This window comes from Papio anubis, unplaced genomic scaffold (assembly GCF_008728515.1).
Source record: "Papio anubis isolate 15944 unplaced genomic scaffold, Panubis1.0 scaffold51, whole genome shotgun sequence".
NCBI classification, from domain to species: Eukaryota; Metazoa; Chordata; class Mammalia; order Primates; family Cercopithecidae; genus Papio; species Papio anubis.
This window is the reverse complement of record NW_022165303.1, coordinates 379471-399471: the sequence shown is the minus strand read 5'-3', so window position 1 is coordinate 399471 and position 20001 is coordinate 379471. Positions and strand designations below refer to the sequence as shown.

The following is a 20001-nucleotide window of genomic DNA, read 5'->3' as shown; positions in this document are numbered from 1 at the left end:
CACTGCACTCCAGCCTGGGTGACAGAGTGAGACCCTATCTCAAAAACAATGAAAATAGGCTGGCCGCAGTGGCTCACACCTGTAATCCCAGTACAGATCACTTGAGGTCAAGAGTTCCAGATCAGAATGCCAACATGGTGAAACTCCAATTATACTAAAAATAAAAAAAAAATAAAATAAAATTAACTAAATTATATGAGTAGAAAGACCCGATAACAGACTAGTCTTCCAGGTAATATACTTCCTTATAAGCCTATGCTAATGGAACTTTCCCTTCCATTTTACAGGGAAGTTATGTGTGTGTGTGTGTGTGTGTGTGTGTGCTTTGTTGTTTTTTGTTTTTTGTTTTATAACTAAGAGTTTCTTTTCTTCTTCTGGAATCAATCTACCCCAGAAGAGAAAAGAGGAAGCACATTGGGTATATTTTTATTAACTCAGATATTCTTGATTTCTTGTTCTCTAGGTCACTGTAAAGCCCCGGATCATTTTCCGTTTGCTAAGTTGAAAACCCAAACCAATGCATCTGACTTTCCCATTGGGACATCTTTAAAGTACGAATGCCGTCCTGAGTACTACGGGAGGCCGTTCTCTATCACATGTCTGGATAACCTGGAGTGGTCAAGTCCCAAAGATGTCTGTAAACGTGAGTGAACTTGCATTTTGGATCTTTCCCATGTCTGCAAAAGCTTCTTATTGAATGTTTTCAAATGTGGGATATGAGAAACCTTTTTTCAAAAGTGTTCAGATAGGTGGATGTGAGTTTTTCTTGTAGGACATCCTTGATTATTGCTTGAAATGCTAACTTTATGAGAATGTTTCAAGGAATATTTGTAGAGAAAATCTTCATTCCTTATAGGAAAGAAAATAATACATGACTCTAGATCAGGGGAAAAAATGGTAGGAAGACAAATTCTGTTGGAATAACTAGGTGGGAAGAAATCCTTTGCAAACTTTGAAATATATTAGCAGTAAATAATGCCATAAGTGACTTCTACATTCTGATAAGGGATGCAAGGTCTCTACACAGATCTAAATCTAGATCTAGATAGATCTGGAGGGAAGGCCTTTTTGAAAGTGGGGCTTAGTAGGTGGCTGATCCTGAGGTGCTCTGATGAGTTTTCTCAAGGTAGCAAAATCTGTGGAACCATCAGAACTGCGTATTTTCTTCAGCAAGCTACATGTTGATGGAGACCTTACTTACTGAAGAGAGTCCTGATTACTCTACCTGGCTCCAAAATACTTTCTTTCCCATAGGTAAATCATGTAAAACTCCTCCAGATCCAGTGAATGGCATGGTGCACGTGATCACAGACATCCAGGTTGGATCCAGAATCAACTATTCTTGTACTACAGGGTGAGTTGGCAGCAACATCTCTTGGTTTAAGAGTTCCAGCACAGCAACACTACCTTCTAGCCACATGTCAGATTGGAAACTAGGCTATTGCCACCTGCTCTTAAGAGGCTTGAACACAGGTGTTAACTCCTGATTGAAATGAACAATGATAGGAGAAGAATAGGGCAAAAATCTGTATTCTTGCTGGAAACCAGGGCAGTGCACATATAAAGAGTATGCTGTTTACCGGATGGGAAGGAAAAATAATTAGGAGTGTAGTAGTCAAAGCCCACAAACAACCCTAACCCAGAGTAGACACTGCTGGAAAAAAGGGAAGGGCATGTAGTGGCTGTGTAAGAGAACAAATCTTAACGATAACAGCATGATCCCTTGCTAGGGCTGGCATCAAAAAGTACAGGGCTTCCTCATTTTATTGTACTTTGCAGATGTTATGCTTTTTATAAATTGAAGGCTTGTGGCAACACTGCGACAAGCATGTCAGTTGTATCATTTATCCAACAGTGTGTGTTCACTTCGTGTCTCTGTGTAACATTTAGGTTATTCTCACAATAGCCCAGATGTTTTCATTATTAGCATGTCTATGATAGTGATCTGTCATCAGTGATCTTTCATGTGACTATTGTCATTGTTTGGGCTCCCTACAAACTGCACCCATATGAGACAGAAAACTTGATCAATAAATGTGCATGCTTTGACTGCTCCATGGACTAGACATTCCCCTTCTCTCTCCCTCTCTTCAGGACTCCCTAATCCCTGAGACACAATAATACTACAATTAGGCCACTTAATAGCCCTACATTGGCCTTTAAGTGTTGACATGAAGGGAGGAGTCATGTATCTCTTACTTGAAATCAAAAGCTAGGGATGATTAAGCTTACTGAGGATGATATGTTGAAAACCAAGATAGGCCAAAAGCCATTCCTCATGTGCCAAACAGCTAGAGAGTTGTAAAGGCAAAGCAAAAGTACTTGAAGGAAATATAAAGTACTGTTCCAGTGAACACATGAATAATAAAACGTGAAACAGCCTTATTGCTGATAGGGAAGAAGTTTTAGTGGTCTACATACAGGATCAAACTAGACACATTTGAAGCCAAAGCCTAATCCTGAGCAAGGCCCTAACTCTCTTCAATTCTATGAAGGCTGCCAGAGGTGAGGAAGCTGCAGAAAAGAAGCTGGAAGCTAGCAGAGGTTGATTCCTGAGGTTTAAGGAAAGAAGCCCTCTCCATAACATTAAGGTCGAAGGTAAAGCAGCAAGTGCTCATGTAGAAGCTGCAGCAAGTTATCTAGAAGATCTAGCTAAGATCATGGATGAAGGTGTTACGCTAAATAACAGATTTTCCATGTAGACAAAACAGTCATCTGTTGGACTTTCATAGCTAGAGAGGAGAAGTTAATGCCTGGCTTCAGAGCTTCAAAGAACAGGCTGACTTTTTAGGAGCTAATGCCATTGGTGACTTTGAGTTGAAGCCAAAGCTTACTGACCATTCTAAAAATTCTAGGGCCCATAAGTATTATGCTAAATGTACCTTCCCTGTGTCTATAAATGCAACAACAAAGCCTGATAACATAGGTATGTTTGCAACATGCTTTACTGAATATTTTAAGTCCACTGTTGAGATCTAGTGCTCAGAAAAACAGATTCCTTTCAAAATATTACTGCTTATTGACATTACACCTAGACAGCCAAGAGCTCTAATGGAGATGGACACGGAGATGAATGGAGTTTTCCTGCCTGCTGACCACAGCAGCCATTCTGCAGACCATGGCTGAAGGAGTAATTTTGACTTTCAAGTTTCATTATTTAAGAAATACATTTTGTAAGGCCAGTTCCCACAGACAGTAATTCCTCTGATGGATCTGAGCAAAGTAAGTTGACAACTGCTGGAAAGAATTCATCATTCTACATATAATTAAAAACATTCATGATTCATGGGAAGAGGTTAAAATATCAACATTAACAGGAGTTTGGTAGAAGTTAATTCCAACTTTCACGGCTGACTTTGAGAGGTTCAACACTTCAGCAGAGGAAATAACTGCAGATGTGGTGGAAATAGCAAGAGAACTACAGTCAGAAATGGAACCTGAAGATGTGACTGAATTGCTACAAATTCATGATCAAAGTTGAACAGATGAGGAGTTCCTTCTTATGAATGAGCAGAGAAAGTGTTTTGTTTTTTTGTTTTTTTTGTTTTTTTTGAGGTGGAGTCTCTTCCTGGTGAAGATGACATGAGCATTGTGAAAATGACGACAAAGGATTTAGAATATTACATAAACTCAGTTGATAAAGCAGCAGCAGTATCTGGGAGGATTGACTCCAATTTTGAAAGCAGTTCAGAGGGTAAAATGTTATCAAATAGCATTGCATGCTAGAAAAATCTTTTGTGAAAGGAAGAGTCAATCAATACAGCAACTTTATTGTTGTCTCAGCTTAAGAAATAGCCACAGCCACCCCAGCCTTCAGCAACCACCACCCTGAGCAGTCAGCAGCCATCAATCTTGAGGCAAGACCCTCCACCAGCAAAAAGATTACGACTGATTGAAGGTCAGATAATCTTTAGCATTTTTTATCAATAAACCATTTTTTAAAGTATGACTTTTTTCAGATATAATTCTATTTCACACTTAATAGACTACCGTATAGTACAAACACAACTTTTAGACTCACTGAGAAATCAAAAAAATCATATGACTCATCTGTTGTGATATTTGTTTTATTGTGGTGTTCTGGAACTGAACCTGCAATATCCTTGAGGAATGTCTGTAACACAAAATGGGCGGCTTAATACAACAGAAGTTTTTGGAGTTCTGTTCTAGAGGATGAAAGTCCAAAATCAAGGTGTTGGCAGGGCCATGCTCCCTCTGAATCCTGTAGGGTAGAATCCTTCATTGCGTCTTCCAGCTTCTGGAGCCCCAGGCCTTCCTTGGTGTGTGGCAGCGGAACTCCAATTTGTTCTGTCCCTGTCCTCACATGGCCATCTTCCCTCCGGGTCTGTGTCCTCATATGCTGTTCTCCTCTCTGTGCATGTTTCTGTCCAAAGTTTTCCCTTTTTATCAGGACACCAGGCATATTGGATTAGAGCCTACCTTAGTGACCTCATCTTAACTTGATTGCATCTGCAAAGATTGTATTTCCAAATAAGATCACATCGACAGGGACTGGGGGTTAAGACTTCAACATATCCAGGGGAGACACAATTCAACCTGCAACAGAGCCCCTTTGAAAATGTCAACGTCAGGTGCTCACAGCGCACAGCCCAGCTGTTGGTGCTCAGCCTTGCTCAGCCCACAGTGGAGGCTCTGCCCCAAGCTCACTCTTCATGGGAACAGCTAAGCCAGGTAGTGAGTAGGGGATATGTTTGTGCCACTGCAACCAGTACTGAAAGGAAGCTTGTGGTGTCCAGCACATATGCCAGCCTAGACCTCACAGACCATAGCACCTAGAATCTGACAAAGTAAAATTAGAATAAATCCAACGTCTCCTTTTCTCTTTTTTATTTTTTATTTTTTTTTGGAGCATTTTAAAATACAATTGATAAATTTCCTGACTGTACCCTCCTCATCTTGCATTGCTGAATAAGGGGGGAACCTCTCTAAGGCATACAGCACAAAACCATTGAGCTTATGACTAGAAACAGGAAATACATGTAAAAGAGACCAGTCTGAAAAATCAGGAGAAATTTTACAAAGAGATTTACTGCCAAGAAACCAGGGAAACTTTCTGAACACTCTCCTTTTCATATTTGTAATAAGATTCAACTGTGCAAATACTTCTGTGAAACTAGCCATAAAGTTTGTACATGAAGGAATATATATATTCAGTGTGTTTATATATTTTATTTCATACATGTGATATATATATACATATATATACATACATATATATATCTCACAATGAATATTGCAGAAAATTAAAGCAAAGAGTAAGAGGAGTTAACCAAATTTTCCCTGAATGCAGTGGGGAAAGCTGAAAAGGAGAAGACAGGCAGGCACAGTGGCTCACACCTGTAATCCCAACACATTGACAGGCTGAGACAAGAGGATCACTTGAGCCCAGGAGTTCGAGACCAGCCTGGGCAACATGGCAAAACCCCATCTCTACAAAAAAGTATAAAAATTAGCTGGGCATGGTGGTGTGTGCCTGTAGTCACAGCTAGGCAGGAGACTGAAGTGGGAGGATCACCTGAGGCCAGGAGGCTGAGGCTTCAGTGAGCCGTGATGGCACCCCTGCACTCCAGCCTGGATGACAGAATGAGATCCTGTCTCCAAAAATGAAAAAGGAAAGACATATGTAACACAGTGTCAGGATTCAAAATACATGTAACAAAAATTCCAGAAGGGTAAACAAATAAGCCCATACCTAGCCATCACTAGGGAAACTTCTGTGTTTCAGGGATAAAGAAAAAAACTCAGATCCCAGAAATAAAACGTGAAAATATAATACCCGCAAAAGAAATAAATGTATTGACACCACATTGATTCTGTACAACACTAAATGGCATAAGGTAGCATTTCTATTGCGCCAAGCTAATATTCACACCTAGAGGCTCAGGTACACATTAAAGGATAAGCAAAGACACAACAATTTTACCATTTAAGTATGTTTCCCAGGCAATTTATAAGCAAATTTTCTAAAAGGAGAATGATGAATTCCAAAAGAAATCTCAACAACAACAACAACAAAAATACACACAAAAACTTGGCAATGTAATCATAACTTATTAATAATCTCTCTAAACTCATAGAACATATCAACAAAACCAGAAAATGTGAGACAGTAAAAGGTAGGCTAGACTTACATTACACTAAAGATGAGTAGACTGACTATATAGAGTTTCACTCTAAAATTGAGAAAATAGGTTTAAATATGTGTAGTGTGCATATGTATAATATACGTGCACACATACAAAATGAAATTCCTCATTGGAAAACCTATTAAGCTTATTTCTAAATTATTAGAATGACTAAAAACAGCTGAATCTATCTGTTCCATATAGTAAGTGAGAGGGAAGGAAAAGGAATAGCAAGGAATGCATTTGTCTCTTCCACCAGAAATAAGCCCCCTCATGTTGGGTCAGGTCATTTTATTCATTGCTTTCTCCTCATCAATGTCATTGGGCATCGTGAAATCAATGAAAAAGGCAGTGAAAGAATGATGATGAAAGCAAATCAAATGCATCATTTATCTCAATACATGTGGTTTAATCTTCTTGTTGAAAGACAAAGTCTCCTAGATAAGATCAAGAGCAACAAATCTTGTATTTACAAAAAACATGTCTCAAGTAAAATGACATCGTATAATGCACACACACACACACACACACACACACACACACACACACACAATAAGGAAAAATGCAAACAAAATATGGCAGAAATAATATTTAGAGAAAATAGAATTTATGAAAAAAAGAGTCAAACAGTTCTACAAAATAATTGTTTTATTTTGGTGCCGGGTACAGTCCACAATGAAGCCAAGATATGAAGAAGCAAATGGGCCAGGAGAAGTTAGAGCAGAAATATTTCTTTCAATAGTGAGAGAATAGGAAAAAGAAGAAAAGCTGGGAACAACAGGTAAAGTTTAGGCTAGGCCTTAGACTTCTCCTACATTGTAATCCTTCTGGTTTGCCACATATGCATGCTGTGAGGACGTTGATGAGGCATGTACAGCACAATTATTTTCCACTGTTTGCCTTTAGGCACCGACTCATTGGTCACTCATCTGCTGAATGTATCATCTCAGGCAATACAGCCCATTGGAGCACAAAGCCGCCAATTTGTCAGCGTGAGTTGAAGTCTCTTTCCCCATTCACCCCACCGTTTAATCCTAGAGTTGTTCTCCTAGAATCACAAAGAATGAATCTCATCCCTCTTGGAAATGGTATCCTTCTGATATTTGAAGAATCCAGTCATATCCTTAGAATGGCTCACAGCATCCCAAACTTCCACCTTCACCTAGAAATGCGTTTTTGTTTTTTTCTTATCTCAAGGTCTAATTTATTTTAAACTAGTCTTGAACTCATTTAAACAGCCCCCAATTTCCTCCTCTGTTGGTTGAACACCCGCAGTTTGAAGAGCATTTTCTTCACTGAAGTCAACAAATACAAAGTCAGTGAAATAACCCCTATATCCTCTCTGCAAGCTCTTAGTATCACATCGGATATTCAAGCCATGCAGCTCTTTCTTCCTTCTTATTCTTTGTCTAAACAGGATCATGCCATCTTCCCTGTGAGTTGTTTGGAAGATGAGCTTTCTACATTTTGGGGAGCAAAGGGAATGAGCAATTGCAAGCTAAAAAGGAATATAAAATGTGTATAATCCTGCATTTGGTGATGGTGTGAGGAAATCAGCAATTTCAAACCCAGTTGGTGGGAGGATAAGTAGGAACCAACTTTGTAGAAGGTCAACATACTGGCTGGGCACTGCCCCACAGTAGAGTAGGACACAGTATTCAGTTCTTCCACGATCAGACGAGATTGGGCGCATTCAGGGTGGTATGGCTGTAGATCAGTATCCAGTTCTTTTTATTACTTCTGAATCTGTAAGTATCTTGTTTATTCTATGTAATATTGTATATTTGTGCTTTGTCTTTATTAGTTCTGCCAGAGTTTTTTGTCTTATTATTTAATAAAGATGCTATACTGAGCCGTGTGTGGTGACTCAAACTTGTAATCCCAGCACTTTGGGAGGACTAGGTGAGCAGATAGCTTGAGCCCAGGAGTTCGAGACCAGCTTGTACAACATGGTGAAACCCTGTCTCTCCAAAAAATACAAAAACCAAACGGGCATGGTGGCACACGCCTATAGTCCCAACTACTCGGGAGACTGAGAGGTGGGAGGATGGCTTGAGCCAGAGAGGTTGAGGCTGCAACGAGCCATGATCGGGCCACTGCACTCCAGCCTGGGCAGCAGAGCAAGACCCTGTCTCAAAAAAAATGCTATGCTATATGCTTTATTATATTAATATCCAATACCACAAAGGCAAGTGCCTTCTATAGAGAGAGAACTAAATTAATAATGGTGAGATAACATAGTTAAATTCTCATTTAGCAGGAGAAATAAAAACATAGACTATAGGCTAGGCGCAGTGGCTCATGCCTGTAATCCCAGTACATTGGGAGGCTGAGGCGGGCAGATCACTTGAGGTCAGGAGCTTGAGACCAGCCTGGTCAATATGGTGAAACTCCATCTCCACTAAAAATCCAAAAGTTAGCCATGTGTGGTGCTGCATGCCTCTAATCCCAGCTACTCAGGAAGCTGAGGCAGGAAACTCGCTTCAACTTGGGAGATGGGGGTTGCAGTGAGCCGAGATCATGCTACTGCACTCCAGCCTGGGGAACAGAGTGAGACTCTGTTCAAAAAAAAACAAGAAATAAAAAGTGGGCTCTAATAATATGTAGACACATTTAGTGAAATAAGGCTAACTGAGTAGAGCAGAACTCATAATATTTTACAACTGTAAGAACATGTCTGTACATTAGCAAATATTAGATGAGAATAATATTGTCAATATTTACATCTGGTAATTTGGAATTTTAAAAAAACTGTTAGCAAAATTTACTGTAAAGTGTAATTATTAGAAACCAGGCTGGATGCGGTGGCTCACGCTTATAATCCCAGCACTTTGAAAGTCCAAGGCAAGCAGATTGTTTGAGGCCAGGAGTTCAAGACTAACCTGCCCAACATGGCCAAATCCCATCTCTACTAAAAATAGAAAAATAAACCAGACACAGTGGTGCATGCCTGTGACCCCAGCTGCTCAGGAGGTTGAGGTGGGAGGATTGCTGGACCTGGGAAGTGGAGGCTGCAGTGATCCGAGATGGTGCACTGCACTCCAGCCTGGGTGACAGCAAGACTCTGTCCCAAGGTTTTGTTTTGGTTAACTTGCTGTCTCCTTTTCCAGGAATTCCTTGTGGGCTACCCCCACCCATCGCTAATGGAGATTTCATTAGCACCAACAGAGAGTATTTTCACTACGGATCAGTGGTGACCACGTCTTGAGGAAGCGGAGGAAGAAACTCGTGACTGTTGAGATTTGACGCTCTATACTACCAACAAAGATGACCAAGTGGGCATCTGGGCAGCCCGACCCCTCAGTGCGTGCCTATGAAATGTATACACTCAAATGGCCGGAAAATGGAATATTGGTATCTGTCAACAGAAGCTTATTTTCCTTAAATGAAGTTGTGGAGTTTAGGTGTCAGCCTGGCTTTGTCATGAAAGGACATAAGTGTGCAATGCCAGGCCCTGAACTAAATGGAGACCAGAGTTACCAAGCTGCTCCAGGGGTGAGTCTAACTGAGGCCTAGCAGGTCCCTGCAAATGACATGCATTGCTGTTGGATCAGGAGATCAGTATTTGTTCAGGGGGAGGGATGTGTGGTGAGGAGGGTGGGAAAGTAAGTTTTGGGGGAAGAAGCATGAAATTAAGAATCGGGGGTGTGCATGCACCCATGCATATGTGTCTTCATTTTGAAAAGCAAGACCTTAATTAGCCAAGAAAAAAGCTATTTTGGATTGACTTATTAATCAATTCTCAGGGCAAAGTAACAGCTGCAATCTCTCTGAATTATATTGAAAAATTATATGGACTTTATGGTCAACTGTGCACTAAGCACTTTATATGCATTTTCTCATTCATTATTTACAGCAACAGTTTGAAATTGTGCTGTTGTATTATCCATTTAATAGTGACATCAGCTTGGTCTTTCAGAGGTTAAATAAATTAGCCAAGTCACATGTTCTAAGTGAGACACCCAAGATTTTAAAAGGCAGGTGTGTTAGACCCCAGAGTCTGAATGTTTTGTCTCTTGCCATGCTTCTATCAGCATCCATTGGTGAAAGAAAGAGACTGGCTTACAAAGACAGAAATCATAGCCTCATAATAGAGACAAAGACCTTAGAGTTTGTCTATAATGGTCTGCCTCCTACATTTTATTTTTTATTTTATTTTATTTAAAAACTATTTACTAGAGTTGAGGTCCCACTCTGTTGCCTAGGCTGAAGTACAGTGATACAATCATGGCTCACTGCAGCCTCAAACTCCTAGGCTCAAGCCATCCACATCCTACATTTTATCCCTAGGAGTCTAAGTCAAGAGTGAAAGTAACTTGTTCAAAGCCAGTTAAATATTTCTAAATTTATCTTTAATGAAGTATAGATTAGGTTGATGTTAAAATGGGTTCTGATGCCCTAAGCATGAATGAACATGACTATAAATAAAGGCAGATGATGAGTCAAATACTCTCCAAATAATATGCTCTCTGGTGACAAAGGACTGGTTTATTTAAGGGCTTATGTTTTTGATGGCTCATCTTGTCTACTGATGCCACAATAGCTGGCTTAGCAGCTGAATGGGAGGTGTTATGGCTGATACGTAGGGACAAAGAGCTTACAATTCTTCTACCAACCCATGTTAGCCTTGTGCAACCACTGAGCTGGGAAGACGAACAGATAAAGGGATATAAAGATGGATGTGTTGAGGCAGGAGATGGGCAGGGCTTGTGTTCTGGTCACAATCCTACTGACCAAAACAGGCTCTGGCCCAGACAGGATGAAGTGAAAAAACAGCAGGAACCAGCAGATGGCGATGAAAGCAATTGCTAGCTGCCCTCATAGTCCCATCAGCATCATGACAGTTTACAAATGCCATGGCAATGACCTAGAAGTTACCGCCCTTTTCCTGGAAAGTTCTAAATAACTCGCCCCTCAATCTGCATTGATCCATTCCTTAATTTACATGTAACTGAAACGGGTTCACAGGAGTATAAATACAGTTGCCTGCCAGCAGCCCTTATGTTGCTGACTCTGAGTGCACTGTCTGTGAGTTAGCCCTGCTCTGCAAGTGGCAGTGCCCTTCACTAAAAGATTGCTGTCTGACACCACTGGCTCATCCCTGAATTCTTTCCTGGGTGAGGCAAGAACCCTTCCAGAGTAAGCCCCGATTTGGGGGCTTGCCTGTCCAGAAACAGTATGACTGTACTTTAGTCATTGGTGTGCAATCAGAGAAATTGGGGGAAATCTGTAGAACAGACTTGGTCTCAGGTGACAGTCTCATTACCTGACTAACAATGGTACAAATCGGGATTACCTTCCTAGGAAATATGTAGATGGAGAATCCACCAATACTAATAACTCCACATTGGATAGCCAGAGCTAGGAGAAAATACCTCATGCCCTGTAGATTTACAAGTGAATTTGGGGCCTTGTGCTAGGGAGAATTGGGTTCTATTTCTCTATGTCTGACTAGCTATGAGGCCTTCAGGAAGCATAGGAAATTCCCTCGTAAGTAACAAGTGCTCTGGAACTGTCCTTTCCACAGTGTGTCAGCCACCTCCAGAAATCCTGCATGGTGAGCATACCCCAAGTCATCAGGACAAATTTTCACCTGGGCAGGAAGTGTTCTACAGCTGTGAGCCCGGCTATGACCTCAGAGGGGCTGCGTCTCTGCACTGCACGCCCCAGGGAGACTGGAGCCCTGAAGCCCCCAGATGTGCAGGTGCCTCAACTCTCTAGCTTCCAGATTGCTCTCTTTACCCCGCACATGGAGGTCTTACTCCTATTTTTTCTTTTTTTCTTCTTCTAGTGAAATCCTGTGATGACTTCTTGGGTCAACTCCATCATGGCCGTGTGCTAGTTCCATTTAATCTCCAGCTTGGGGCAAAGGTATCCTTTGTCTGTGATGAAGGGTGAGTGTGACCCAGAATTAAGATCAAGGACTTAGCACTGGAGAGTGACTCTTGAGCTCAAGGATCAATCCAAAAAGAGGGCTGACCTAGGAAAAGAAGAACCCAGGGAGATTAACTTCTGGAAGTGTAGTTTTAAAATAAGGGTAGGGACTAAGTGACACTACTATCAAGAGATAAAGAGATGAAGAAAAAATGGCACATATAACTCAGTGTCAAGTATAAACAGAAATACAATCACCAGTCCAGAAAAGGGGACTGGCCTAGTGGAAAAGAAGTACTAGAGGAGACTAATATCTGAAACAATGATTGGAAAGTGTGGTATGAACCAGCTGGATCCATGAACAGAAGTTTAAAAAGCAACAAGCTCAACTCATTTGATTTCTCACTTATAGAGGCTCAGAAGTAAAATCATTTTGGAAAATGTGCAGCTTCCAGTAAGGGACAAAGAAAAAACAATGGCAAGAATACAACAGATCTTGAAAAAAAAAGTATATATATACACATACGGAACATTAGATGTATGAATAAATAATAATTTGCAGACATGAAGAGATAAATAACTATTCTAGGGGGTTGTTAAGAAAAGTTTGATATATAAGAGAAAGTTGTGTATAAGATAAAATAGCATGCAAAGAGTATTTCAAAAAACTTTTAAACAAATAAATAGTGGAATTTGGAATAGGAATGAAAGAGTAAGTAGAAATATTCTAAAATCCAATTATGTATGATTGACAACTTCGCCAGCTGTTATTGCTTTGTCCTCACTGAAAGCTACACTTTTTCCAAAAAGATTTTGCTTCTGAGCCCCTGTCAATGAGAAACTAAATTAGTTGAGCATTTTCACCTGTGCTTTAGCTTGAGCAGTAAAATGTTAATTAACTTAGGAATTCTCAGGGAGGAGGTTGAGATCTGTCAATGAAGGGAAGAGAGAAATGGTGCATTCACCCAGCCACTACTGCTTTGTTCTTTAGGTTTCGCTTGAAGGGCAGTTCCGTTAGTCATTGTGTCTTGGTTGGAATGAGAAGCCTTTGGAATAACAGTGTTCCTGTGTGTGAACGTGAGTAGATGGAATACTTGTTCAGTCTGGATCTTTCTCTTTGTTTTTTTTCTTAATGTGGTTTGCCCCATGGGATTATCTACTGTTGGTCCCGCTGTTTATGCCTACTTTTGATAGAAATAGTTCTTTGTTGGAATAGATACAAGCAACGTTTTGGGGGAAAAATAAACCTGAGAATCATGTGTTTTGGGTACCCTCCTATAAATATTTATGAGGAGAGTCTGTGCTATAAATAGAGAGAAATGCTTCATAGAAATAAATGTATGGTAAGATGCTGGGCTAAATTTTTCTCTTCTTTCCTGTCAAAAGTAATAGTCATACTTCAACTTTTCAGTTCTTCCCTCAATCATCCATTTAGTCACATACTCATTCTTTCAACAGAAAATTATTTGAGTACCTACTATGTGCCAAGCAATCTTCTGGGAACTGGGAATATACCTATAAATAAGACAGATAAGTCCATGTTTAGATTTTTGTGCAAGGATAAAGATAAAAATCAAAGACATGAATAGAAATGTTCAAATGATACTAAGTGTTACTAAGAAAATGCTCTTAATTGAGTCATTGCTCTCAATTGAGAAAGTAGCTGAGGGCCCAAAAGGCAATTGTAGTCAAGCAAACCTCTGGGTGTACCTGAGGGTTCACGCTGGGAGGCTGCTGCAGCAATCTCATCAGAGATGTTGGCCCAGGATAGCAATTGGGAAAGATGATGATGAGAAGTGATCAAATTCTGGATATATTTTGAAGGTGCAGATGACAGAATTTGGTGATGGTGCTTAGATAGAGGGTGTGAAAGAAAGAGAAGAATCATAAACAGTTTCTAGGTTTTTGGCCAGAGCAACCGCCAGGGTAGAATTTGCCTTAGCTGAAATGCAGGGGACTGCGTGAAGTTTGGGAAGGGGGAAATCAAAAGTTACTCTTGGGACATAATTTTAGTGTTCCTCTTAGATATCCAGATGGATATGTTAGAGAGTCCCAGGCTGCCCATAGATATGTAGAAGCCCTCATTGTATCTGCTATGCTTGAAATCAGGACTGAAAGAGATCTTCACCTAGGGAGTGAGTGCTGCTAAAGAACAGATGCATGGACTGAGCCTGGATGTCCAGGATTAAGAGTTGAAAAGGTGAGAAGGAATCAGCAAAGGGGATTATAATGAAGCAGCCACTGCAATAAGAGAAAACACAGGAGGGTGAGGTGCCCTGGAAGCCAAGGGTGTAAATTCCTTTAAAGGACTAGATTAATCAACTGTGTCAAATTCCATAGAGAGGTCAAATTAGGTGAGAACAGAAAATTGATCTTTGGGTTTACCAACTTGGAGGTAACAAGTGGCAGTTTCAGTGGAGTACTGGCAAACACTGATTGGAATGAATTCTAGGGAGAATAAACAGAGGAACTGTAACAGATCATAAACAGTATTTTAGAGGAGTTTTCATGTAAAGAGAGTAGAAATAGGACTATAGCTGGAGAGGGAAATGGCAGCAAGGGGGTTGCTTTTGATTTTTAAGAGGGCAGAAAATAGTGTGTTAAAACCAGAAACACTACTATGTCCAATCTATCCATTTACTTCTTCACTAAATTAATCAGGATATTGGTTCCCCTTCTGATCATAGCTATTAAAAATACATGTTTACAATAGAATTTCGCTCAAATGAATATTTTGCCTTAAATTATTTCAATGTCTTGTACTGATTTATACGATGAAACTTGATAATTTCATCTTACATTGTTGAAAGTCAGCTATTTGAGAATCTTAACTTCCCTGGAATAGTTAAGAAGTATGAAAGAAAAGAAAGAGAAAATACCCTAATGAACCCAACATATATCTGAAATTGCTTACTAGAGTGTAAACATTGGTTAAGCTATTTTAACCTTTGATTAGTTTATCTATAATTCTTTTAAACTGTAATATCCTCTTTCCAAATTCAAAGCAAATTAGAAAGGGGAAGGATGTCCCCAAATAGAGGCATTCCAAGGAATAAATGTGTTTGTTTAGTGGGGGGAAAAAAAAAAAACCTTTAAAAACCAATGAGTATCTCAAAAAACCATAACATTCTTGAGCCTTTTGAAACATATACAGGAGTACACAGTATATTTTATTTCATTTGACAGCATTACTGTAATCTTTCATCTTTATTTTGAAAATCATAATCTTGCATCATCAAGAAAAATTAAATCACTGATATACAAATAATAAATGCATAATATATTTTAGAAAGATGTCTCTAGGATGAAGATTCTTGATGTCAAAGATCATATTTATCTTGTGCTTAAAACAGTACTTGACATACAGCAGATATTCAAAAAAATGCTGTTGAATTAACGGATGATTCCCCTTTAATGTGACTATGAAGATTTTTATTTACTTTAAAGGAATATACCCTTTATTATTCAGAAATATTAACTATCTGAAAAATTTAGGATGCTTAATTTGGCAATGGCTTTTGTAATAAACATTGATTTAGTTGTCATTTCATTTAGCTCCATCTTAGCAGAGGTCTAATACATTTATTTTGCAGTTTCTACTTTCCTTAAGAAAAAAAGTATGCTTAATTGGCAACACAGTCATAGTATGACAACTGTAGAATCACCTTGGATAATAATTTAAAATTTTTTATGGAATTGAGAGCTCTTGTTTTCTTTCTAGATATCTTTTGTCCAAATCCTCCAGCTATCCTTAATGGGAGACACACAGGAGCTCTCCTTGGAGATATTCCCTATGGAAAAGAAATATCTTACACATGTGACCCCCACCCAGACAGAGGGATGACCTTCAACCTCATTGGGGAGAGCACCATCCGCTGCACAAGTGACCTTCAAGGGAATGGGGTTTGGAGCAGCCCCGCCCCTCGCTGTGAACTTTCTGTTCGTGCTGGTCAGTATCTGTTTCCACATATCCTAAATGGGTTCAGAATATCTGGACCCATCCCTCATGTTTCTGTAATAAGACTATGGTATGTTTTTGTGAGCTTAACTTTGTCATAAGTGGAAATGACAAAATTACATACCATAGCTAAAACAGATGGGTTTCAGCAGTGCCAAGGTATGTTTAAATCTATAAGATGAGAACTCTGCTTGCTGGTGGAGTGGAAGAGGGTGGGGTAATGGGACTGAGGGGAGGGGTGGAGGGAAGGTAGTAGGGCGCAGTGATGTAATTCAGGAGGAAAAATGTATTCACTGGAGAGGACATGAAAACAACTGCCTATGAACACTAACCAGTATCTGTATAATTGACAGACACTCTCCATAAGTTCATGAGGGGTACATGGGCATGCAAAGTTCAAAATTGGAAATGTGGATATTATTTAGCTAAGGTTTTAAACTAGTGTTCTGCTGCATGGGCTAAGTAACCAAAAAGACTCTCTTCATCTTGACTTAACATTTGTCCACTTGTCAGCTTGCCTCCAGGTCGTCTCAATCTTTGTACTTGAACTGTTCCACTCAGGGTAAGAAGCAAGGAAACAGTAGCCCAAAGAAAAGAGTAGGAAAAGGAAGAGTCTGTTTCTTCCTAAGGAGGGGGAGAAGTCGCCTAGTCCTTTAGGGCAAATATTAGGTCTTTTCCAGAACAGAAGCTGTAGTAGATTAGGGATGTGGCACCAGCCTTGGAATATTCCATTATCCACAGGGAAGCCCTGAGAGAGAAGAACAAGCCAAGGTGAAAAGGCTAACCCTGATGACAGGCATGTAACCTGTCTGTTACCTTTACCCTCCAACTGAGTGCTACTAATCAGAATCCAGTAAAGTTTTTAATGCAAATGCCTAGACCCCAGTGAAGTCTTAATGAATGAACAGATGGAGGAAGTCTTCTCCAAAAGGAAGGGAGTGGAGTTCAGACTGTATTTGAAAATATGCAGCACATGGCTGGGCACAGTAGCTCACACCTATAATCCCAGCGCTTTTGGAGGCCGAGGTGAGAGGATTGTTTGAGGCCAGGAGTTCAAGACCAACCTGGCCAACACAGCAAGATCCTATCTCTATAAAAAATAAAATTAAAAAATTGTAAAACAAAAAAGTAAAAATACGCAGCACACAATATACTCTCTCAAAAAGAAGACATAGCTTCTTACAGGAGGCTGATGGCTTAGTCTGTTTTGTTCTGGTTCTTTTTTTGTTTTGTTTTGTTTTGTTTTTGTTTGTGTATGTACTTTTTTTTGAGACAGAGGGTCTTGCTCTTCTGCCCAGGCTAGAGTAGAGTGGTGCAATTATAGTTTACTGCAGCCTCAACCTCCCTGGCTCAAGCAAGCCTCCCATCTCAGCCTCCCAAATAGCTGGGACCACAGGTGCATGCCACCTCCCAGCTAATTCTTGTATTTTATGTAGACCAGTTTTTGTTATGTTGCCCAGGCTGGTCTTGAACTCCTGGGCTAAAGCAATCCACCTGCCTTGGCCTCCCAAAGTGGTGGGACTACAAGGCGTGAGCCACCATGCCCAGCCTATTTTGTTTTATCTTTAAATGTGTGGTTTAGCATCAGAAGAACAACACTGTATTAGTTTCCTAGGGCTGCTGTAACAAATTACCACAAACTAGGTGGCTTAAAACAGAAGAAACTTATTATTTCACAGTTTTGTAGGCTAGAAGTCTGAAATTGAGATGTTGGCAGGGGTATTTTCCCATCTTCTAAGGCTCTAGAAAATAACCAATTCCTTACTTCTTCCAGCTCCTGCTGGTTCCTGGAATTCCTTGGTATTCCTTGGTTTGTGGATGCATCATTCCAATCCCTGCCTCCATCATAGCCTTTTCCCCTGTGTCTCTATATTTCAAATCCCTCCACTTTTTCCCTGATAGGGACACCAGTCATTGGATTTAGGGCCCACTCTAAGTAAAAGATGATCTAATCTCAAGATGCTAACCTTAATTCTATCTGAAAAACCATTATTACAAATAAGTTTCTATTCTGAGGTTTTAGGTAGAGATATCTTTTGGGAGAACATAATTCAACTCACTACAACGGGTATCTGCTATGAAAGGCCAGAGAGTCAGTTTATGCTGGGCACCCTGAGAATGGAGTAGATGGAGAGAGATAATAAAATATGTCTTGCTACTCATGAGTGAATTAGCACAAATACATGAGCATTTGAGCAGTTAACTGAGGATATAGGCACTCCGACAGGAGGTCTGACATATGAAACTACAAGCTGGAGTTCTTGTTTTGGTGAAATAAGGGAAGAAAGATCAGAAAGCTGAGTGATCTTCCAAATAGTAAAAAAAAAAAAAAAAATTCCGCTGAGTAGATGCCATTGAAAAGTTTATGCCAAGGTAATATCAAAGAGAAGAAAATCTTCTGCTATTTTTGTAAGTCTGTTTCTGTGATCCACCTATCAGCTTAATTGGAGAGAAACAGGAAGTATGGTGGAAGTCTCTCTGCTAACTTTGATATTCCTGAGGTTTTGTTCTCCAGGTCACTGTAAAACCCCAGAGCAGTTTCCATTTGCCAGTCCTACAATCCCAATTAATGACTTTGAGTTTCCAGTCGGGACATCTTTGAATTATGAATGCCATCCTGGGTATTTTGGGAGAATGTTCTCTATCTCCTGCCTAGAAAACTTGGTCTGGTCAAGTGTTGAAGACAACTGTAGACGTAAGTAACCCCTCCCTGGGAACTACTTCATGTCTCTTAAAGCATAGATGGGACCAGGCTTGGTGGCTCACGCCTGTAATCCCAGCACTTTGGGAGGCCAAAGCTGGCAGACAGCTTGAGCTCAGGAGCTTGCAACCAGCCTGGGCAACATGGCCAAACCCCATCTGTACAAACAACAACAATAAAAACAGTGTGGGATTTGATTCAATTTGCTCAAATTTTGGAGGCAAGATGTCTATATTTGCCCAAGGTATTTTGATAAAGGGTGGTCTTGTACATCACCCCTTTTTATTGCTCAGAGTTCCTGAACCTTGGATTTCATGAGAATGGCTCTCACAAAAGAATTAGAGAGAAAATTTATATTCACTGTAGATCATCCTTGATGGCTGAAACCATGAAATGAATGAAACAGGGGTACAAAAGAAATTTATGTGGGTTACAGTGAACTGTGCTTGGCTAACTAAAAATAGGGGAGACATCCCAAATTTTGAGGACTTTGATTTTGGCTGGTGGAATGAGAGTACAATACTTTAGCCATAAATGACTTGTTTTGTTTTGTTTTTTGTTTTGTTTCTGTTGTTGTGTTTTTTGTTGTTGTTGTTTGTTTGTTTTTTCTGAGATGGAGCCTCACTCTGTCACCCAGGCCGGAGTGTGGTGCGATCTTGGCTCACTGCAACCTCCTGGGTTCGAGCAAGTCTCCCTGCCTCAGTCTCCTGAGTAGCTGGGATTACAGGCACCCACCCCCACGCCCAGCTAATTTTTGTATTTTTTAGTAGAGGTGGAGTTTTGCCACATTGGCCAGACTTGTCTTGAACTCCTGACCTCAGGAGATCTGCCTGCCTTGGCCTCCCAAAGTGCTAGGATTACAAGCGTGAGCCCATACATAACTTTTATTGGGAGATGTAAGGTAGTCTTTTTTAAAGTGGTGTTCTGTAGCTGCATGGTTCTGAAGTTGTATGCCAAGTTTCTTCAAAGCAGTCAATTCCATTAAACAATTGGAACTGTATATGCTGTTTAGTATGCCACACTCCAGTTTGAACCTTACAAACAAAGGTAAGTTGAACTCTACACGTAATCCCAAATTCTGCTTCTTCCCCCTAGGAAAATCATGTGGAACTCCTCCAGAACCCTTCAATGGAATGGTGCATATAAACACAGATACCCAGTTTGGATCAACAGTTAATTATTCTTGTAATGAAGGGTGAGTTGAGAATACCATCTCTTGAATATGAGTTCCAGAACAGCAGAGCAACTTTGGATCCAGTCTCAGATAGACAAACTAAACTATTGCTACCTTTACTTTAAAAGCAAGCAATAGGACTTCTAGA

General features: G+C 40.1%; 1 protein-coding gene across 1 annotated transcript in view; it reads left to right on the top strand.

Annotated features, from left to right (window-relative positions):
* Nucleotides 1-358: 358 nt before the first annotated feature.
* LOC101016492 (complement receptor type 1) overlaps nt 359-20001 on the top strand; it is a gene marked incomplete at its 5' end in the record, with an annotated part of 139806 nt that continues 120163 nt past the window's right edge. The window contains 15 exon segments of the mRNA XM_031662253.1: nt 359-643; nt 1255-1354; nt 7053-7138; nt 9257-9383; nt 9385-9434; nt 9437-9480; nt 9483-9583; nt 9585-9606; nt 9608-9641; nt 11674-11850; nt 11938-12040; nt 13012-13097; nt 15742-15969; nt 18494-18673; nt 19775-19874. Coding sequence (XP_031518113.1) covers nt 359-643; nt 1255-1354; nt 7053-7138; nt 9257-9383; nt 9385-9434; nt 9437-9480; nt 9483-9583; nt 9585-9606; nt 9608-9641; nt 11674-11850; nt 11938-12040; nt 13012-13097; nt 15742-15969; nt 18494-18673; nt 19775-19874 — 1723 coding nt within the window.